Raw genomic sequence first — 23,381 nt, forward strand, 5'->3', positions numbered from 1 at the left:
ATCGCAGTAACACAGCGTCACGCTCAAGCGCCTCAGCAGACCTCAGGGCTTGCTGACAGGGCAGATTGGACATGGATCCTCTTGTTGTTTCCATACTCATTAAAAGCATTTTGCTGACTGATCGTGAAACATCAAGTAAATGTCCTAACTGCTTTAGAGTGCGTCGTGCCAAACAGTAATAGAGCCGTAGTGGTGGCGTGTCAGTAGTTTGTACCTCACTCTCCAGAGTGTGGATCTCTCTGGGCAGCTCCACAGCGTGCCGGCTGAAGTAGTCCATGGTGATGGCGTTGTTCCAGTAACTGAGGTTGTTCTCCTGACTTGACGACTTTTTCTTCCTCCTCATGCAGCACACAGTCAACAGCACGGCTACAGCAGGCAGCACAGGAGAAAGGGGGTTAGCGAAAGAAGCTGGAATAGCTTCAAAACGCCTCTGAAAGCTCCCACACTAGCTGCTCAGGTGGAGGCTGTCATGTTTCAGGACAGCAAGCCACTGTTGGAATAAACTGTGCTTGAAAAGGTAGAAAATCCACTTTAAAATACTGTTAGAAAAGGCTGCAGGTTGTGTGTCGTGTAGTCATTTGAAGCTGTCAGTCTCTTAGAAATAAATGGTATGAATAAGGTTTCAGGAATCCAAAAATATATTGAAAATGCATAAGTGAAGAGATTCTTTTTTTTCTCAAGTAGACCAAAATGCAAAATAAAAACAAAAAACCCTGTACTTTGATTCAGGTGCAATGCCTGCTCCTCGATAAAAACTCTACTGTCTCCAAATTAATCCAACAAGATTAGGCCCTGAGGGGTTTCTGGGGGCTGTCAAGAGGCATTCTGGGAAATTTAGTAGATCAGTAACTGAGGCAAATGTACTAGTAGAGCAGGTAGGCTGAAAATGAAGATAAAAATCTAACCAACTCCTACAGTAAAACACAGTTATGATATGCGGCATGCATAATATAATATATATTACTTGGATCAAGAGTGAAAGTTCCTCTGCTTTGTTTCCAAGAGTTAGATGAGAAGATCAGAACAGTCTCACATCTGTCTGTTAAACATGAATCTAAATCGATTGGCCAATCTGCTTAGTTTAGGATGAAACAGGAAAAAGTGCTGTCCAGAGGTGACAAATTCCAGCTCAAAGCACCTCCAAAGCTCACTAAGTGACACCTTGTTTGTTTAATCCTCAGAAGAAAGTCCATAAAGATAAGTTGGGATTTTGTAGTGGTTATTTACTAACCAGGCTAGCCCCATTTCCAGTCTTGATGCTAAGCTACGCTAACTGTCTGCTGGCTGTAGCATTATATAAAATCGCACGGATGTGAGAGAGGTATTAATTTTCGTATCTAACGTTCTCAAACCCTACAAATGTGCAAATAGATGGATAGATGGATAGATAGATAGATTTAACAAACAAATCTAATTTTAGCAATTTTAGTGAATACATTTTCAGCATTAAATTTGAATTTACCAGTTTCATCTATAAAATTAAAAGGAAATATTTGTGAAATTATGGTAAATTCACAAATGCAATTTTTAATATCAAAAATTTTTTTCTTTTAAAAAAGTAAAATTTTTATGTTTACTCAGTTTCAGTTTTTTAATGTTATTTTACATGAGACATGTAAATTCAGTCTATTTTTGTAATTTTATTTAGATTTTCATGCATTTACAAATATTTAAAATTATCTGTATAGTAAATGGTTAAAAAAATAATTAAATTGTTGACTTTTTTGGAATAATAAAAATATTTTTGACATATTATCAATGCTTACATTATATTATGCACTGATAAAAACACATTATTCAACATTTTTGTTGTTAAAACATCTGTAATTATTAAAGAAATCTCTCATTTAACAAACAAATGTATGTAAAATTTCAGAGCAATGCATCTTTTTCTGTTAATTAATTAATCTAATAATATCTCATTTTACACATATATTTAGAGTATGAAACTCGAATTTCACAAATAGTTTCATCTATTAAATAAAAAAAATATTTAGGAAATATTATATACGATTACTTAACATCTTTGCAGTGAAAACTTTTTTAATTATAAAAGAAATCTCTCATTTAACCAACAAGGTATGTCAAATTAATAAAAAATTATGCTATGCTGAATTTACAAACATATTATTATTTTCAATATCTTTTAATTTTTTTAATGTTATTTTACATTAGATGTGTAAATTTTAATCTATGTTTGTAATTTTATTTATACTTTCACGCATTTCAAAAATATGGGAAAAAATCTGTAAAATAAATACAATAAAACACATAACATTTTTGACAGAATTTGAGCTTTTATATCGAGTCACAATTTCTAATTGATAATTTGACTTTACTTACAACACGAGGACACAGGCACGCTGATGGCCAACACGATCCACACGATGTCCATCCTGCTCAGGCAGATGGTCATGCGCGAAGGCGGGGAGTCGACGGTGGGGCCCGAGTTGTTGCCGGGCGTCCAGGGGTCGTGGGTGGTGGCCGGTACCTGCCTGTTCAAGAAGTTCCCGCTGGCGGTGGAGGGGGGCTCGGAGCTGTTCCCCTGAGCGGGCGAATCCTCCACCGAGCTGCTGTTAGACAGCAACCCTCCAAACGCCGTTACATTCCCCATCCAGTGTCCCACGGGGGGACTGTCTGTGCCGTTGCCTCCAACAACACGACCTTCCTCAGTGCTGGTCTCGTTGGCTGCAGTGTGGTTGATTGAGATGCCTGTTGGGTTCTGTGACTTGAGGCTCGGCTCTGTGGATTGGGCCGGGGTGGACGCAGTGGAGGTTAGGTTCTCTAGTGGACTCTCAATCGGACCCGCAGATACTCCCTGTGGCTCCAACGTTAGCTCATCGGTGGGGTTTTCGTTCACTCCGTGCACCTCCCGCTGGGTGATGGTGTGGTGGGCGACCCGCTCATGGGTTCCTGCAGCGTGCTCCCTGAGTTTCAGGCCTCGTGCAGCATCGGCGTCCACTGAGGAAGAGGAGAGGGAGGAAGGCTGCAGACTGGGGTCAACAGGTTCCTCTACACTCAGCTTCTGAGGCCCTAAGTGGTGTGCATCGAGTGTATCCCCTCTGTCTGATCCAGAGCTGGACGCGAGGGGGTTTGGAGCCCCTCTCACAGCAGATTCCACATCTATATTTGGGATCGCTGTGCTGGAAAATTTAGGGCTCCTGCTGCTGGCCTGGTTAGTGCTGACAATAACTGGGTTATGGACTTGAGGTACCCTGACCGGTTTGTGCATGAGGCCTTGGTTTACAGTATCAGAGTCGGGCAGATTCACACGGCTGTCAGTGCTCACAGTGTTTGGGGTGACAGTATTCGTGTCGTAGACGGGAGGATCCTCGCGGCTGGAAGTCTGGGTGGTACGAAGCGAAGCTAAAGGAGGGACGGCAGCAGTAGGAGGGATGATGTTTGCGGGCTGCGTGCTTTTGGATGACCACTCTCCGCTACTGGAGCCTTCCTGATGCCATTCCAGTCGGGGAGGTTTCGGGGGAGACAGGGGGATGTTGTGGGTGGCTGCCATGGAGACAGAGTCCTGGGACGTCTGGCTGAGGTACAGCTCCTGTGCTGATGACACCAGGCCTACTGGCAGTGCTAGGAATGCTAGAACACCTGCAGAAAAATTGAGAGAAAGCTGAATATTAGCACAAGATAATACAGAAAACCCACTTAGCTTAACCGCTGTGTCGTCCTGCGGGTCAAAATTGACCCGTTTTAAAGTTTGAAAATGTGGGAAAAAAAATATATTTTCACAGTGAAACTTCTGATGTCCACATTTTCAACATTTTTGGGAAATCTTTGAACATTTTTTGGTGGAAAAAAGAAATGTTAAAAATGTTTCTTAAGAACATTCACAAAAAAAATCAACCAAAATCCAGCAAATTTCGCTGGATTTTGGTTGATTTTTATGTGAATGTTCTTAAAGAAAATATTAGAAGTTTTACGGATATATATGTAATCACTTTAGATATTTTTAGGATTTTTTTGGAAGATTGTTACTCATTTTTTGAAAATATTTCCAAGAATTTTCTTGCCAAATTTGGGGGATTTTTTAAAAAGAAAACTTTTAAGGGAAACTTTTAAGGAATTATTGGAATTTTCTTCCTGAAGGTTTTTGCAAATTTTCAGTAATTCGGGGAATTTTTTTGCTGAATTTTCTTCAGACAAGGAAACAATATTTTTTGGTGCCCGTAAATGAGGACAACAGGAGGGTTAACAAAACACTGGATTACTTCAAATAAAGGTGTATTTTCACCATATCCGTCTAACTACATATCATTCCCTCAAGCCTCCTGCTTTGCAAAGCCCCACTAGAGTGAGGCTGAGCAGCTGAAATTGACTGCTCAGATGTTCAGAAGAGACGTGCAGCCTTGTCCTGCATTCATTATGCTTCTCAGCCTTTAATCTACTGAACCGCTGTGTTTGTCACTCCCCTAGTCTAACTAGATTGTTTTATTAACTGCATTATTCACTAGGCGAGTTCCACTGTGTGCAACCGTTCATGCATAAGGTGGCAGCTGGGACTGAGAGGACGTGTCCATCTTTGGATGCAGACTTCAAACGCAGCAGCAGCGGTTTTGTTATTGTGCTTCAGAAATGCTTACAGAGCTCTTGACTGAGGTGATAAAATAGCAAGCAATTCTTTGATTTCATTCTTCAGATAGCATTGCAAGAAGGTAAATTTTTTACTAATGTGATTTCAATAGATTTGCTCATTTTAAGTATTTTAAGGCGCCTTTTGTCAAAATAAGATCATGTCAATAGACTATATAACCCAATCTGAAGGATCTGAAGATGGTGGAATCTATTTCTTAGTGGGACAAAATGACTTGTAAAGACATTTTTACAATGAATAGATGGATTGATGACAGTCGTAGTGTCAAAATGGCCTACTTAACATGCTAAAACCATCTTCGAGAGACTGACAGATTCGCTTTCTCAAGCTGGATCCCATAAGGAGGCTGTGTAGTGACAAGCCATTAGCAGGTGCCTGTGAGGAATATTGGTCCTATTATTGTATCCAGACAGCAGGAAAGTCATGGAGGGAGGAACGTGGAAGGGCGTATTAATTTCCCCTTTGCACCCTCCTCTTCATTCCTTATTGACACTGTTTAACACAGCTAATGCGACACATTAGCGGTGCTCCCACTGGGTGGTTTCCATGCATTCAGCTCAGAGCCGCACGCGCAAAAATGCAACGCTAACATCATCTAAATTCCTGTCTGAATGAGGCCGTGGTTTGTTTTGGTCACAGGATGCTGAATGGAAGCATTTAGTTATCTTGACACATACAGTATTTATATTTATTGGCTCTTAATGCTGCTATTAGCCAATCCTAAACGTGGTACTTGGGTCAAAAAATTCATCAAAAATATTACTGAAATCACAATGTGGCCAAGTGCAATATCCAAATCACAGGAGCTGCAGTTTTTTTGCTAAAATGTGTCACAAAATATCATTATAAATGAAGCACTGTGGTGCTACAGTTATACAAATCATGTTCTCCAAACACAAAGGAGCCTGCTTGTTTTGAAGGAGATCACAGGAAAAATCACATTATTATTTTTTTTATGTTTGTTTCAGTGGAAAAGTAATGAAAAAATGACAATTACCAGTCAAATCATGACTCATATCTGTCAAAAAATAATCTCAAACTAATTTTTTTTTGGCATATTGTTCCACCCTAATTCCTACCGAGGAAGTAAATCCTTGAAAGGGGCCTACAACTGTGTATTTTGAGAAATAGTGCATTCATTGGGGACTATTTTCACTGGTGGAGATATACATATTTGGTTTGCAGCTGCAGGGTGGTGTATGTCGTAGCAACTTTAAATAAACTACAGTTTGTGTGATCGTAGTAATAAAAGAGTATGTCATCCAGTGCAACACTGCGACTCTGATATGTTTTTATTAGTTTCTGGACAACAATGCAACGCTGTGGTACGGAGAAAGGAGCTATATCAGGCTTTAGTGGGATCAGTTCATATTTGCCTTTGGTTCTTTAATGGGATTTGTCAACAATAAGAAAAATGTAGAATATTTCAAGCCTTATCCTTTAATAACAGTCAGTGAAAGAATGCTTATATTAATCTGTGAGGATTCAAAGTCATTTATCAAATGCTGGCAAGTCAGATGAGGAAAAAAATCCTTTTTTAAATGTAATATGCAATAAAATGAAACGATACGCGCATATTGTTAAAAGACTATTGCCCACTATGCCGAGTCTTTTTTTACTTTTTTGTGATTTATTTAAAAAGCTTTTGTGTACCATTCACATAAGAAAACAAATACAAAGTAGCCGTCATTGCCTTCTGTGTATCATTCAGAAACAGATTATGCAGAAAATAAAAATAAAATATGTCCTTCATCAAGAAAATTAGATTCTTCTTCTGATCTTTTGAATTAAAGTGAGTGAAGTTTAGAATATTGAGCTGCCACGCTTCAGTCACGTGGCAAGGACTGCATTCAGTCTGGTATCTTTATTAAAACGATGAATCATCCATCAATTACAGCCAAGTTTTATGCAAGATTCTCAATGACGAAGACACAGAAAAATAGAAATGCATGGCAAAAAAAACCCCCAGCATATTGTCAATATTTTAGAGACCTCTCAAAATTTTGAGAACCAGCTCTCCTGCAGTTTGCACCTCGATGCTGCCATACAAATGTAGCTGCAGTAAAAAGAACATGCATGAGTGTCTTATTTGTGACAGAGAAAAAGCTCCAAGCGTTTGGCAAAAAAACATGACACTGACATGACCGAACCAAAGAACAACTAGATATGTATGGACAGGCGTAGGTGGGCTTTCATAAGGTGTCCGCAATATAGAGCTTTCAATGAGAGAATTACGGGTGGTGATTAAGACTCCATTTTTCTTACATTCAAACAAGAGATCAGAGAAAAACACAGTTCCAAGACACCGATGTGACCTAGATGTTATGGCCATCAGTTAACCATGGTGCTCCCTCAGTAACTATGGAAACCAAGTCTCCATTTCCAAAAAGGGTAGAGAAGAACAAGAAGGGAGAAGAAGTGAGAGAAGGGTTGAAAAGTAGAAAGAGAAAGGGATATATAACTCAAAACTACAATGAATTTTTCAAAACAAACAGTAAAATCTGATTTCTTTTCCACAGGAACCTCTCAGATCCTTCCTCTTTGTTCACAGAGGGACTCAAAACGCACCACAGCAGAACCCCAAAGCTCTGACTATTTAAACTTGGCCTCTGAATCATTAATCATATTCCTCTATACTCAATCACACAGACTTCCAGGATGGAGGGTCCGGGCCTTGTCTTCCATTAACCGAGTCCGTCACATCTCTAATCCACAGAGCCCACTTCAGACCCATATCTGAGGAGGCGACTCACACAGACGCTGTTGATTTATCATCGCTCATCCTTCCCTTAAATGATCCCTTAGGCAGGAGGATGAAACACAGTAAAAACCAACCTATCAACACAGAAGCATTTAGGTTTTTGTTGATCCTGAGTATTGTAGATCAAGGCAACATTTAGACAAACTTAGAGGACTAAGTCTGATTAAGCAACATATAATAAATGTTAACTGATACAGTGTAAAAAATGGTAATAATCTGGCATTTGTGGCACTGAAAAAATACTGTAAATACTGTAAATCTCCGTACATTTTCTAATTTTACATGAGATTTTGTCTTTCCTGTGGCTTTGTAATGTTTAACAGAGGACATTTACATGGACAAAAACACTAAAATTGCATGTAATTAGATGGATTAGTATAGAATAGTATTTTGACACACATTATAGATATTATACACAATTAAAACACATTTATAAATGATTTTTGTTGCGAAAACGTCTCTCATTTACCCAACAAATCTATGTAAAATTCAAGAACTAAAGCATTTGTTTTTCAGTTAATTGTCAAAAAATATGTAGTTTCAGAAATATATTTACAGTATTAAACTTGAATTTAATAGTTTCAGCTGTTAAATAAAAAGAAATATTGATGGAAATATGCTAAATTTGCAAATATATGTGTTAAGTGAAAAAAAATCTATTTTCTTTTATAAAATTGGAAATTTTATGTTCATAGAAAGTTTCAGATGTTCTTTTTTTATATTAGACAGGTAAAACCTATTATTCCAGTATATTGTAGTATTTTTAATCCTAAAATATAGTACAAAAATCTGTAAAATAAATAGGAAAAATTACATCAAATTAGGGATTTTTTTATACTGTAGGATATTAAGGCCTCAGATATCTGCACGAAATGGAACTTTCTAGGTGCCAGCATGATAGAGTAACCACTGTGCCTTTTAATGCTAAAAAAAAACAAAAAACAAAAAAAACAGATGAAAGAGATAATAGAGGACAATTAATAGGGAGGATGCCTGTCATGATGAGGTCTGGCTTGTGTCACGCCTTCAATCAGTACCCAAACCTGGCTGTCACAACCTGGCAACCCGACACCCTGCTGCTGTTGAATAAAACATGCCATCCAGAATGCCTTTCCAAACAACGTTATTTTAGAAATGGGCAGATTAAATGCTCTGGCACGCACTCTCCTGATTTGTACAGCTGATCAGAAACTGTGCATAAACGTGTGGTTTCACTCTGATCTGTACACAACATGGAAATAAATATTCATGCCGTTTATTGAAATCATGTTTTATTAAAGATCGCATCTGAAATGTTACAGGGGAAAAGATGCTTTTTAAGTTAGCGAGCACAGACATCTAACTGCCATATATTCATTATTGTAGAGTAGAAATTGAGGATAACACTGGCCTTTAGATTCTCTATCAGATACTGTGCTGGCTTCTGGCTTTAATTAGTTTAGAGTTTGTGACTGACACTGAGTTTGGCTTCAGCAGGACTCCCACCACCTCATTATGAAGAGTTATAACAAGCTGACACGCAGGTTTCCAAACAAATCACCAGTGAGTTGTGTAAACATATGAAAATGATAGAGGATTAGTGACTGACAGCTTTGGAGGAGATCAACATGTTGTTAGAGTTCCTTAAACTAATTAAAGTAACAGGTGGAAAGTTTTTACCCCGAGAGGGAACCCGATTGAGCGTGCAGAATTAGCTACTAGCAAATAGCAGGATAGTCAGAGTCCTCGGTTTGGTAATGGATAGTTTATCGTAGAATCAGGAAGATACACCTGCTTGATAAAGTGATGTACAGGTAGGTGACAAATTAAAGGAAAACTAAAGGAAAAAACTGAATCCTTGACCTCTACAATTGGGGTGTCCCTTTAGATGACAGAGTCAATGCAAACCAATTCATAGTAGTTTTGACTGTTCACCAAAATGAAATGTTTCTATTCTGATGGGAGTGATCACTTAAAGACAACGATGCCTGAATCCATAGGACATGAGGGGTCATTGCATGGTTTGATGAGTATGAAAATGGCCTTCAGAGTCACCAGATCTCAAACCAATGGGAGATTTTGGCTCGAAATGCCATCATCAAAACACCAAATGAGGTAATATCTTTTGGAATATCTTTTGGAAGAATGGTTTTCATTCCTTTAGGAGAGTTCTAAAGACTTGGAGAATCAATGCCAAGGTGCGTTAAATCTCTTCTGGCAGAACAGGTTGGCCCAAACACCTCAAGAAATGATGGGTTTTTACATTAAGACACTTCATGTTGCTTTTTCCTTTAATTTTGTCACTAGTTTTCTTCCTTTTATTTTCATCCTGAGTGCACAACAGAATCTCTTTCATGATCCCCTGTGGCTGATTGTGAGTGAAGCCTTGCCTTTGTACACTGCAGTCACCTAATATTCATGATAATGGCTGCTACAGACAAATTAACCACTAAAAAGCAATTTTTATTGGTTTTATTTCCATAACAAAACTTTCCGTGTTCAGCAAAAGAGTTAGTCAGCTAACTAAAGTGAGGAAGCGACACTAAAACTAGAGACCATCCAGTGGTGGGATCACACCAGCTGTAACACCAGTGAACATGAGCATAGCACATGGAAAACTCTGCAATTAGAAGCCAACGCAGAAGAGCCAAAAATTGCACTTCCTCAAATGACCACTTGGGGCGGAAACCAAAACCGAGTAAATTCCTTTGGCCTTCATGTTAAAATGTTCAACTTTACAGCAGAAATAAATACATTTACAGCCTGGTACAAAACTGGTTCTGGTCTCTATGGCTAATTTCCCCATTCATGACAAATTTACTTGAGGTGAATTTTAATAAAACTCACCCATTTAAATTGTATTATGGCTTCAAGTTATGCGTTATGAGTGACAGGTTGGTGCTGTCATATGCTAGAGACCCGGAGATGTTTGCATGGCACGCCTCAGCTCTTTGCATGCTCTTCCTTTTCACCCATTTTTGAATGAGCTGGCACAACCACCACTATCTTTATATATAGTCAATGCTTCGAAATCTCAGTTTGACACCTGTAAAGTTTTCTGACTGCATCTTGTATGGTTGTGATGCTATTGTGCTGACAAAATCTGTCCACAGACAGCTGCAAAAGTACTCAAAATCACATTTGTGTTCTTCCCGCTACAGTAGGTATCTCCAGGATCAAATTTTGACATAATGAACACACACAGAACACAATACAAGATACGTTATCAACAAAGCCTGCTTTACATCAACTCAGATGACACGGGGAATTCAGTCACTCCTCTTAAAACGACAAATATCTACACAAGCTACCTTGTTCTTCGCGCTCTGCTGCACTTGCATCTTCATTTGTTTTTAAACAGGGAATCTGTTCATTTTGACCCCTGCCATATACATAATATTGTCGAGTTTCCATGTGTGTGATTGCAGCGATTACATGTGTGTCTGTATGTTTTTGCACGTACACTGTGCTGCACACTGAGGCAAATGGCTGTAATTTGTCACAAAGGTTGCGCGTCTGGCTGATGGAGTGAGAATATAAGCAGGGCGAACGCAGACAGAGAGCCCGGCCCGGCCTCCACAAAGACGTGCGGAAAAAGCAGGCGCAGGGAGTGAATTAACAAGAGAAATGATTGAAAAGATCCGAGAAGTAACCTGAGCTTTATGAACATCCATTACTGAGCTGAAGCACTGTGAAGAACATGAGTAAATTGGATGGGAAAGGGGAAGAATGGCGAGGTCGGAGAGGGTGGGAAAATGTGCACGGAGGAGGCCAGAGGTGTACTGCAGAAGAAGAGAGGGAGATGTGTAGGTGTTTCATCAGGCTAAGGCACGGACAAAGGCAAAAAGGTTAGATTAAATACATGACACTGAGGACCAAAAAGGACATTGGAAGGAAAATAAGGTGTATGAGAGAGGAGAATATAGGAGGCACATTTTGGAACATTTGTCTTGGTCAGCTGCACTCGTCTACTCAGCATGATTTTTTTTTCCCTGTCTGACATGATATTTTCTCACCAGCACAAAACACACACACACACACGCACACACACACAAAAGGCTTTCTGTAGTATTGATGCAGTGAGTGAGGAGGCGAAGAGTTTAAATCTTCACACAAAGGGGATAAAAAAAAGCAGAATTCAATGGTGACATTGAATTGAAGGTCCATCTCCTTGTCCTTCTACTACATGTTAACACTGTTATCACTCACAGCAACCTGTTGCCTTCACTATCTACATCGCCCAGCTGATTATCTAAGAATAGCACGCGCTAATATGACGCTGACAAATAATCTCGAAGGTAAAATTACTGCGAGATTATGCCCCCATTTATTTGACTAATGGCGTCAACCTGTTTTCCATTAACCAAGCGCAGGATGTATGGAGGGTGGGGCAATTTATGCAAGAAACCTGCTGAATTAGGGCTCTTTTGAATGCATAGGAAGCTGGTGACATTCGCTGAAGTCCTCCATTGGTGCCATCAGGGACATCAATAAATCATGTTGCAAAGCAGGATCCTGTGCGCTGATCCAACGCAAGCTTTGTCCCACCAATCATTCACTATTAGACTCAATGTCAAGGGCCGGAGTGGCTGTCACTGAATCTAAAGTTACACTAAGATGGAAAACAACATAACATTTAGTCCTGCTGAATGAAATCCTGCATTCAATTTGGGTCCACTCATAAGCTAAGGCTCCATTCTTGTGGAACAATATTATTCACTGCATCGTGAATCTTCCGGCCTAATCAATCATACTGGATGGAGCACTTAGTGTGCGGTATGCAGTGCTTATGCACTAGCCTGGCTGCGTGATCAATCCTGAGGAGGGGCTACTCACCGTGGAGGCTGGGGTATTCATCTTTTTTTTTTTTGCCAGGGGTCACCTCATGCTACGTGGGATGAAGAACGATGTGGCTCCGGCGTCCACAGCGACAATCTGCCTATGAGGCGAGTTCTGTTGCCAGGCTGGTTGTGCCGCATCATGAGTGGGCAGCTGGTAGTGGCACTATTCGAACTGGAGGCTCTACAGGAAGCCAGAAATAGGAGCTGCAAAATCATCCATCAATAAGGCTCGTGACGGTTTGTCAGGCTGTACTTCTGAACTACTACTGCTCTGTCAACTTCCTGCTCAACAGCATGACGGGGAATAACAGAACTGTATGTACAGGGAACAAAACACCGCGGTCCAATGGGAATCTGGCCAAGGTCACATATATATATATGAATAAAACTGCAATACAATGATAAAACCTTTGTCAGTGTAGCATAACAGGGTCTTACAGGATATCTTTAGGAGCATGAATATCCTCCATGTCATTGCTCTGCAGGCTATTTAAATTAATAATTTGGATAATTTTAACTATTTTTGATTTATTTGCACTTGTAAGCTATTTATAAGTGATTTAATGTGTATTAGGGTGCATCAAGACCAGAATTCAATGGGATCTATTAACCAAAATGGAAAATAGCATTCATAATGATGTTTTAATTACTGTATAATCATCTTTAACTACTAATCATTGTGCTTTTGTTAGCTTACACTGAGCCCTTCATGGCTACAGAGGGAGGTCACCATGTTGTGCCGCCATATTTCTGTTAGCCCAGAATGGACAAACCAAACACTGGCATCCTCAGAAAAGGACGGGTTGCAATCTGTCATCTCACCTCTAGATGCTACCAAATCCTAAATACTGTACCTTCAACTCAACTAAACAGTCGAGAAATGAATAAGATACAAATGTAGTTGTTTTATGGGTTGATGTTCGTGGTCATGTCAACAATTTAGGTATAACTTGCATCATCAATGCTCAAGAGGAGTTAGATGAAGAGGAATTATTAATTTCAACTGCATTTTGGTGTCTACATAACATCACATCAAACACTTGAAACAACTCGTCTTGTGATTTTATGCTTTTAACGTTGGTTGTATCTGGTGGCAGAAGGCACAGGATCATCCCTTTAGTCGGTCTAAACAACAGTAGAGATTTCTGATTTGCCTATTTTAGGTTCATGCTCCCTGGTTAAACAGACCAACGGCAGTTACAAAAGTACCTTCACTTATAGACAACTGACTTCACATCTCCAGTTGACGGAGGTTTCGTACCACCTAAGGAAGCTAAATGTACCACTTTTGAGGCATCTCAGTGCTGTTATTTGGTAACACGTCTTTGGCAGCATCGCTGTAAATTCATATCAAAGAGAGTTATTTCTATTGATCTCCTTCTATGCTTATTTTAAAGCAAGGAGTATTTTCACCTTTACCTTTAAACACACCGGCGGGCTTGGAAGGCACAATTAAAGCATTAATCAGAACCACAGACAGTAAACAGAAAGAAATGTTGGATTTTTAACTTTTTGGCCGCCTTTGACCTACTCACATGCCACGAAATCACTTTATTCTGCATGACTTATTGAACATTTTGCCCAAAATATACAGATTCTGAAAAAAATTCACAAATTCTGCAACCAACAAGCCATTGCTCAGCTGTGACCAATAGTCATTTGACAAGAATTCTATTTGGCTCAACTGCAGGCAGTGTTCAGACAGAGCAGACAGGAAATAACAAATTTAAAATTTAAGTAGTAATGTATCTATAGTACATAGAATCATCATATTTTTCCAGTATTGGATGTAATCAAAAACATTCAACTTGGCATTTTTGAGTTGTCTTTACTTCTAGCCATGGTTTTGTTGTTTATGTAGAGGTCAAGTCTTTATATTGTAGTTTAAAATGTGCTCATAGTGAGTAAAAATGCAGCAAGTCTCAGAGTTTTTAGTCTTATCTCGTTATTTCAAGTGTCCAGAAATGATGACTCTGGCCCTGATGAAAAACGTTGAAGTATCTGACTTTGTTTCTAAAGTTACTAAACTTTATCGTCTGATTTGCTTTCAGTCTTCCAGAGCCTGCATAGAACCTCACCTACAGAGAAAAAAACAAAAAACAATGGTGTTTTTAGTATTAGCACCGTATCTGTGCATTAACAACCATGTGAAGATGCCCCTGAGCAAGACACAGGACCTCTGGCTGAACTTTAACTGTATGTTACTTTAAATTAAACCATCAACTAAATGCCTGGGATGTAATTGTACAGATGGAATTACTGTATGTCCATAATGTCTCATAATCTAATGGGATAAACATGTATCAGTGCTGGTTTAGGAGTCTCAAGGAGCTGAACCATAGCTGAGAATTACAGACGTCTTCTTCGCCAACTGGCCGGCCCATGGATCACATTAAGCCTCGTTTATGCTAATCACAACCACTCCACAGTAGCAGACAAACCTCCATGGGATTCCCCCTCCAATCCTTTGGGGGCAAATGGAGAAAGGCTTTATCTCCAGCATTCATCAGAATACAGATGAGCCTAAAACACATCATACCGGTGCACAGAGAAATACACCGCGCCTCTGCTCCTTTAATACAAAATGAATCCATATCTGTCTTTTATGGAATAAAGGCTGGCAGACAGAAATCAAAGCATTCAAAAGACTTAAATGGGGAGTTTTGTCGAAGGTAGTCTGAGACGTTTAATGTAAAGCTTTGACGTGCTGTCAGAGGGAGACGCAGAAACAGATCAGATCCATCAGCTGCAGGTGGACAAAACCCTTTATCAGCAGGCCGACCGGAGAGCTGTCTGACTAACTGCTGGTGAGATTGGATTATCACCCCTGGACAGTGAGCTATCGGCCCTGATGGACTCCAGTGGACCCACTGCACTTCTATAGCAATTAACACTACCAACAGGACTACTGTGATACTGCTGTTACCACTGCTTACTAGTGCTTACAAAGTACCACTAGTGCTTCTATTTTGATCAATACCACTAAAAGAACCACTAATACAGTTGCTAATGATAAAACGAGTAATAAAATAAAGAATCACATAAGGAAAAATAAGAAAAATAAATGACAACATAGTGATTGCTCCAATTTGCAAACTACCTTCACCAATGCTATCTCTACTGGTACTAATACTATTACTACCACTAATGTTATTAATGTTATGTTAATGCTTTATGGCTTTTCAACACTGAGCTATAGTTGATATGATTTGTTTATTTTGACATGAATTTACAAATCAAGACTCTTTCATGCCAAAGTTAAAGCAGATTTCCACAAAGTAATGTCAGTTTTATTACCTCTATGGTCGTTACTTCAAGTGCTACAATTTCCACAACAACTTCTCATCTCACTACAGCTACAACTACTAGTGATGCACGGTGATACTGACATCATCATCATCATCATCATTACTGGCCAAGAAAATTCTTCAGAATAAAATATCAGGAGCAGCATGAAATGAGCATTAACAAGCAGATAATGCTCGTCAGGTTAAAAATGGACAGTCTGGTTTTAAAATTTTGCTTAAATATAATTTTGGCATGTTTTCCATACATGTTTTTTATGTCTGCGTAAACATGATAAGAGTAGGGATAATAAAATGTTAATTCCACTACAGGAGAGATCTGACGTTCTGTGTTATTACGTGGAAAAAACGTGCATATATTGTATTGGTATCAACCAAAATAAGCTGGAAAAAACTGACATATCAGATCTTTGCAAGAATCCAAGATTGCCTAAGATACCTAAGAACTACTGCTTCTTCTACTTCTATTCCTACTACCAAAACACATTCTTCTACTGCTACTATAAAATCACTGCTAGTACTACTGATACCTCCAGTAGGACTACTACTAATGCCACTATTATTCATAGAAAAAGCAATATATGTTTCTGCTGCAGATACTTCCAACTCTAGTTCATCTACTACTACAGTCATAAAGGCAGAGTTGGCCATTAACCAAATAAGCAAATTTGATGTGGTCATTAACCAAAATAGCAAAGCAGGCAACTGTCCTGGGGCCCGACGCCATCAGGGGCCCTGAAAGCCTCAGGTTCATTGTGAGTCATTTAATGGTAATAAACAGAAATTAAGTCCTGCATTAGGTTGTTAACTATTAGCACTGCTCCCACTGGTTCATTTACTTCATTTTAAGATGGAGGAAGTAAAAGAAAAGAGTTTGACCCTCCCTGATTATCAATACTGTCATTCTGCAGCATCCAGACTCTGTATAACTGTGAGCGCAGGCAGATGCTAATAAAAAAACAAGAACTGCTGTCTGTAAAATGCCACTGGATAAATTAATGTTTAAAAAAAGCAACATGCTATTCCTATTCAGCAGAACTGCACTGAGCCTCGGCTCTGCAATGTGTTAGTTTGAAATGTTCAAAATTATTCATATTTCAAATGTTTTTGCTTCTGCAAACTTCTTTTGAATCTGCATTTTTCTTTGTATTTTGCTCCATGCAAATGCAAAAAATTTGCCAGTGTTTAAACAGCATGCTAAAAATGTCACCATTTACCACAGCTTTATATTTCTTTCTAAACAGAAAGAACCATCAGATTTTCAACTGTGCGACAGTACTTGAATTACTCATCTGCAAATCAAAATATATTATTTTGATATATTTATTCAAAATCACTTTCAAAAAATCTAAAAAAAAATCGCCAAAAGTAAACTTCCTGTAGTAAGCAGATTCTATAAAAAACAAAAAATTCTTGCACTTGTCACAAACAAGCAGTCGTGACTGACCAACCAACAGTCACATGATCCAAAATTAAGGGACTACTTGGCTGAACTGCAGGCTGTGTTTACACAGAATAGGTAGGAGACAAGTATAGGAACAAAAAAATGCTGTATGTAAAAATGTATAACTTTTTGTCAGTATTTGCAACACTTCCTTATTCCATTTTTTTCATTTTTTGTAAAATAATCAAATAATTCAAATTACAATTTTAGTATTTTTTGTCATTCTGTGTCCTACTGCACAAAATACATTTTTGAATTCTTTTTACCTTTGGCCATGGTTTTGGTCTTTCCACAGAAGTGCAGGACTTTATGTCACAATGAAAATGAGCCTACAGTGAGTAATAATGTGACTGTAGCATATGAAGCCCAGAAATTTCTTTTACAGTCATTACAAATGAGGAAATTAGCTATAGAGACCAAAACCATTTTTAAAACCAGGCTGTAAACAGATTTATTTCTGCTGTAAAGCTGAACATTTTAACATAGGGGTCTATGGGGAGTTACTCAATTTTGGGATCAGCCTCAAGTGGCCATTCGAGGAACTGCCGTTTTTGGCACCTCAGGTAATTTTTCAGCAGAGGTTATTTCTTACTGCAAACAAGGTTAGAAAAGAAGTCTTCATTTTGAATTTAAGGGACTGAGACCTTTAACTGTACTTCTAGGCTCTGTTACTGCTACCACAACTGTTAATTGTTCTTTTTTTCCTGGACCGACACAACAAAAAATGTGTAACATCTTGGAATTTCGCAGGCCAAGACATTTCAGCAACAACATTTGTCCTCATAAACAATTTGGTTTGCCAAGAAGACTATCAGCTTTTCTTATTCATCAATGCTCCAGTGAATAAGTTAGCTGATTTAAAGGCCAATTCCTCTGAAATTCATCCTGATGGAATGACACATAAGTGCCCTGGGTGTATAAATACAGTGTCATATTAACAGTAGCACATACAGACAAATTCCTTTGGTTTGCTCCTGGGTGTGTTCGTCTGCCATTCTGGGTAGAGTGTCTGTCCCAGGGGGGGAAACAGACAGATAGGGCACATCCTGTGGAGCGCTGGGACCGAGCTGGAGGAGTTCTGGATGGGCGGAGTGGCGGAGAGGCGGAGCAGGGAGGGAGCTACAGATGTGAGCCCAGAGATAAGAGGCAGAGCTTTCGTAACAGGATAATGGCTTCCTGTTTGAATGCTCCACAAATTGTTTGTCAGGTTACAGCAGCTTTGAACAGAGACGTGTTTATCTGAGAATCGGGCCGAGGGAGAATGCAAAAACAAGAACAACAAAGAGTCCTTGCGCTGTTTACTGGGATAATGATTTAGCTGCAGCAGCGGTGACAGCACCAATGGATCTGACCGGAAGGAGAAACATTAAACAGGAACTTGCCTGGAATCTGAAGAGAACTCTGAACTGAAGGCCAGCAGTTATACAACCCCATTACAGTCATGGACACAGAGAATTTCAACATTTCCACAAGTGTTTGTGGCTTTCAAAAAACCATTAACTATTTCAAAAAATACACAAGACAAGATAACATCAGACTGGCACCATTACTGCAGACTTTGTGTACTCATTTACACATCACACCAGCAGTTCTTTCAAGTTACTATCCATTTTTTAAGGAGCTGACTTCAAAACACAATTTGCACCTTTGAAGAGGAGACATTTGGAAGCAAATGCCTTACTTGATGGGCTTCGCTTTGAACACTGAGCTGTCAGACAAAACTTAACATGCTAGAAACAAATTGTGAGTCTTGTCTGCTGTTTCTGGGGTATTCTGGCAGCACAGCAAGCCCACAGTCAAGAGTGGGGATGTAGTTGGAGGACAGAAAGTGCAGAAGACAGAGCGACAAAACAAAGCAATGAGGGTATCCTGGGGTAAAGAAACTTCCAGCTCTGACAGCTATTGTGATGCAGGATCACCTGTCTTTTCTATCTGCAGCATCTCTTCTATCGCCTGCAGCCTGAAGATGTTAAAGAACAGCTGTCTCCTGCAGATGGCTCATCCAAAGAGAGAAATAAGAAATGTTTCTATACGGTGCAGAGACAGAGATCTCAGGTGGTCAGCTCTACATAATGGAAGTGTAATGTGTCCAAGGAACTGAATGCAAGAAAGCATAGCAAGTTTTATGTTTCAAAGATATGACTTGTCAAAAAAAAAAAATGCTCTGAAATATGGTCACATTATAGACTGTATACAAAGCCAACTCACAACTCCGACCCAGACTTCCCTGTTTTAGATGAACCTGCTGCAGTGTGACCTTGCTCCACCTCTGCTACAGTTTATAGCCCTCAGCTCACAGCAGTCCAGTCCGAGTTTATCACTTCTGAGGGATTGAGGCAGATTTGTCAGAGACAGCCTTTGGCTCCACTGCCCCGAAGTGGAGCTTGGGGTGAATACCAGATATGATCAGCCTGTTTAGCTAACCGTCCCATAGACCGGTGGGTCTCAGTCTGACCCCCGTGTTCCATATTCATGTGACATTCTGTGCTGGTTGCCTGCCAGAGCTTTGTGCATCAACTCCCACAGCCTTGATCCTATTCTGTGAATTTAAAGCAGCACAGACACAAACTACGACAAGGGGATGCAGCACTGTATGTACAGTACCTGATGTCCACAAACTGGTTCTCTGAAGGTATTTCACAGGGTCCCCAACAATAAATGAATGCTTTTAGATTCATGTGCAGACAGGACAGCAGACTTGTAGTTAGAAAAAGCATCATTATGCAAGCACACAGTGGAAATATCAAGCAGCAACTCTGGAGCTGAGAAATGAAGCCACTGCCCAAGAGCAAAAAACTGTAGTTCATCAAATGGCCACTTCAGGCTGACTCCAAAAGTGAGTTAACCCCCATAGACCCCCATGTTAAAATGCCCAACACTACAGCAGAAAAATAAAATGTTTACAGCCTGGTACAAAAAAAAATTTGGTCTCTATAGCTAATTGTCCCATTGATGATGACAGTACAGGGGGTGAATTTATATATAACTCACCAGCTTTAATTCTAAAGTTATGCATAATTAGATGCATGACAGCTTTGAGTGACAGGTGGATGCCATCATGGGACAGTCCATGGCCCAGTTCACCTCCACTCATGCCTCAACTCTTTGCCAATGTTTGGATTAAACAGGATTTAGGAGGACTCGGAAGCTGCCAAGATGGTGACAGCAGGAGCCACCACGCTGAGTGTCAAACCTGCTCTTCAGGAAAACTTTGGGTAATGTCACAAACGATCTGTCCATCTTTGTATACAGTGAATGAGACATACCTTTTGGCAAATGACAGTTCTGAAGCTAAAACTTTCCCATGAGAGGACTTCCCTCCCTGATAAACAACATTTTCCTGATGTATAAATTGCATCAGATTTCAGTCTGACTGAATCTTTTCCGACTGATTCTGACACCAAAATGATGAAAATGTTTGCACTCTGGTGATTAATTACTAACGAACAACACTTTTAAATACCATTCACATCAATATACAAGTCAGAATTACAGCTTGGAAACTCTTTGACTGAAAGCTCAAATACTTTCAATTTGCAAATATGTTGACTGCTGTAATACCACATGATATTTTGTTATAAAAATATAGAGGAGCCCTGCATGAATTCACCTATTATTATTACTATTACCAGTACACTGACTGCTCCCACTGTGGCTCATCTACTTTATTTTAGGATGGGAGAAGTAAAAATAAAGTGACTTCCCCATCCTCATTAACAGCACTGTTGTTCTATGGTGTGTAGACACTTGCTGTAAAATGTCACTGGATAAATAAATGTTAAAGACAGACTCCTCACGCTCATCAGTCTGGTATTTCTATTCAGCAGAACTGCACTGAGGCGCGAATATGCGACTCTGAAATGTGCAAGTTTTAAACGTTTGATTTTGCTTCTGCAAGCTTCTTTCTTTTGTAAGTGCAGAGCATTTTTCTTAGTTTTTTTCATACGAACATTAAAATGTACCTTCTATGAGGCAATTCTAAGCAATAGCTGCATAAATTGATCAACATCTTGTCAACAGCTGAAAAAAGACTCTTCCGTTGGCCATTTGATTAGCTTGAAGCACTACTGCAGACCACAGACTATATAAAGCTAGACAAAACTTTCATGACATTTCTTCTCGGTTTCCTGAAATCCTACAGTCACCATTTCGGCAGTGGCTAAGTCTTCATAATTCCTGGCTAATCAAAAAATGGCAGCATCCACCTTTTTGTCCAAGTGTCCACACCCTTAATTATGCAAAATTTTAATCCTAAATATAATATTTCCCTGTAAAGTTGTATAAAGGAGATAATTAGCTATAGAGACTAAAATTGTTTTTGTATCGGGCTGTAAAATTGTTTATGTCTGATGTAAAGTTGGGCTGCACAGTGGCGTAGTGGTTAGCACTTTCGCCTTGCAGCGAGAAGATCCCTGGTTCGCGTCCCGGCTTTCCCGGGATCTTTCTGCATGGAGTTTGCATGTTCTCCCTGTGCATGCGTGGGTTTTCTCCGGGTACTCCGGCTTCCTCCCACAGTCCAAAAATATGCTGAGGTTAATTGATTATTCTAAATTGCCCGTAGGTGTGAATGTGTGAGTGCTTGTTTGTCTATATATGTAGCCCTGCGACAGACTGGCGACCTGTCTAGGGTGTCCCCTGCCTTCGCCCGAGTCAGCTGGGATAGGCTCCAGCCCCCCCCCCCCCCCCCCCCCCCCGCGACCCTAGTGAGGATTAAGCGGTGTATAGATAATGGATGGATGATGTAAAGTTGGGCATTTTAACATGGATGTCTATGGGGATTGACTGGCTTTTATAGCCAGCCTCTAGTGGCCATTTGAGGAATTACAGCTTTTTTTTTTTTTGTTATACATGTTTCTTCAGCATGTGTAGCCCAAGCCTTTACACAACAAGCAAAGGTATCGACTTTCTGCTGTCTCTTTGCATATGAAATGGCCACTGGTATGCAAGTCCTCAGTATTCACACCCAGACCTCCACTGTTAATGACCCCGCCCCCCCCCGGCTCTACTCACTCAGCAGCTGGCAGCGCAGGACCTGCAGGCTTGTCTTCATGGTATCATGTGGTCCGGCTCCTCCTCCACAGTGCTCATGGTTCTCTAGTAGACACAAGAAGAAGAAAGCCTCAGTGCTCAGGTATCAAAATTACATTCAAGTCATGGTCAAGCATCAGTGTGATATACTGTGATCATGTCTGGGCGGGTTTTTAGTAGAACAGACACAGAAAAGGATGAAGGGATCGTGGAAAAGACTGTCCAGCTTAACCTTGGCAGTTTAATCCACGTAATGACTGCCACACAGCAGTTACAACTCTCGCAGCAGACACACAACTAACAGTTCACAATAAAAAGACAAGGAAGGACTGCAGCGGCGGTCAGCCTCAGCGGTTCGGCCTCAGATCAGCATTGGCATCCTGCAGGCTGCGCTGGTCAGTAAAACCAATTATGGAGCATTAAACATTGACCAGTAAGCCTTGTTCTGAGACTGCCACTGTGTGTGTGTCGGCGAGACAAGTACCCGAGGGTGCTCTTTAGGAGAATGACTCACTGATGGCCTTCTGTTAAATAAAAGGCCATACACACCACATCTCCTTTCACCCCCGGACGAGTGCGTGCATGAATGTGCCTCCCTTCGTGGAAATGCCCCTGGCCGACACACTTGCCCACACAACTCACCCACACAATCTACATAAACGTATACGTCTGAAGAAGTGCTGGTGAGAACACACAGACACACAGACACACACACACCTAAGGACCCTTCACTCCACCTGCGTGAATAATCTGCTGTGAATGCGACATGTGAAATTGGATTTGCGCCCCCCAGGATGAGGGCTCTGGTTGCAGGCAACCAGTGTTTCTGTGGGAGATGTGTGAGGCGAGAGTGACGGACAACAAAAGCACAGGGTACTGATCCTTTCATAAGCCTTTATTTCTCATAAATGTAGCCCCGCTCTGGGGACTGAGAGGAGGCAACACAACGCATCTGAGTCATCCTGTTTATATTGCTGCCATTGTGGCAACCTTTTAATGCCTGTATAATATGTGGAGCTATAAATCTGAATCCGAGGCAATTTAATGATTTTTTGAAAGTATTGTTGACTGAAAAGGGATGGAAGTAACTGAGGACGCACAAACATGAGAAAAAAGTGTTAAACGAGTACCTCGGGGCTTATTAAATGTGGTTAAATGCCATACACATCAGGCTAGGTTTTATTTCAGCTACAGCATTAGATGTTATCTATCAAGTTTTGCTAGCCTCTACTAAATAGGTGGCTAATAAAAAAAGATATGATAGAGCCCAACTATAACTGGATTTTTGGGGCTGGCAATAATATTAGGGAATAAGATAAAGTGAGTAAGATTCAAAAGTTTGGGGTCACCCAGACAATTTCATATTTTCCATGAAAACTCACACTTTTATTCATGCGCTAACATAACTGCACAAGGG

At 40.0% G+C, this 23,381-nt stretch overlaps 1 protein-coding gene across 5 annotated transcripts in view; it reads right to left on the reverse strand.

Moving 5' to 3' along the window:
• Nucleotides 1-23,381, reverse strand: part of tmem108 (transmembrane protein 108) — a 61,887-nt gene that overhangs the window by 5,223 nt on the left and 33,283 nt on the right. For all 5 annotated transcript variants that reach the window (XM_035944864.2, XM_055007151.1, XM_055007152.1 and 2 more), the window contains 3 exons: nucleotides 21,947-22,030; nucleotides 2,344-3,603; nucleotides 215-366 (listed from right to left, as the gene is read on the reverse strand). In XM_035944864.2, coding sequence (XP_035800757.2) covers nucleotides 215-366; nucleotides 2,344-3,603; nucleotides 21,947-22,030 — 1,496 coding nt within the window. The remainder of the gene's footprint in view (nucleotides 1-214; nucleotides 367-2,343; nucleotides 3,604-21,946; nucleotides 22,031-23,381) is intronic.

The sequence above is a fragment of the Amphiprion ocellaris genome, chromosome 22 (assembly GCF_022539595.1).
Source record: "Amphiprion ocellaris isolate individual 3 ecotype Okinawa chromosome 22, ASM2253959v1, whole genome shotgun sequence".
Lineage (NCBI taxonomy): Eukaryota > Metazoa > Chordata > Actinopteri > Pomacentridae > Amphiprion > Amphiprion ocellaris.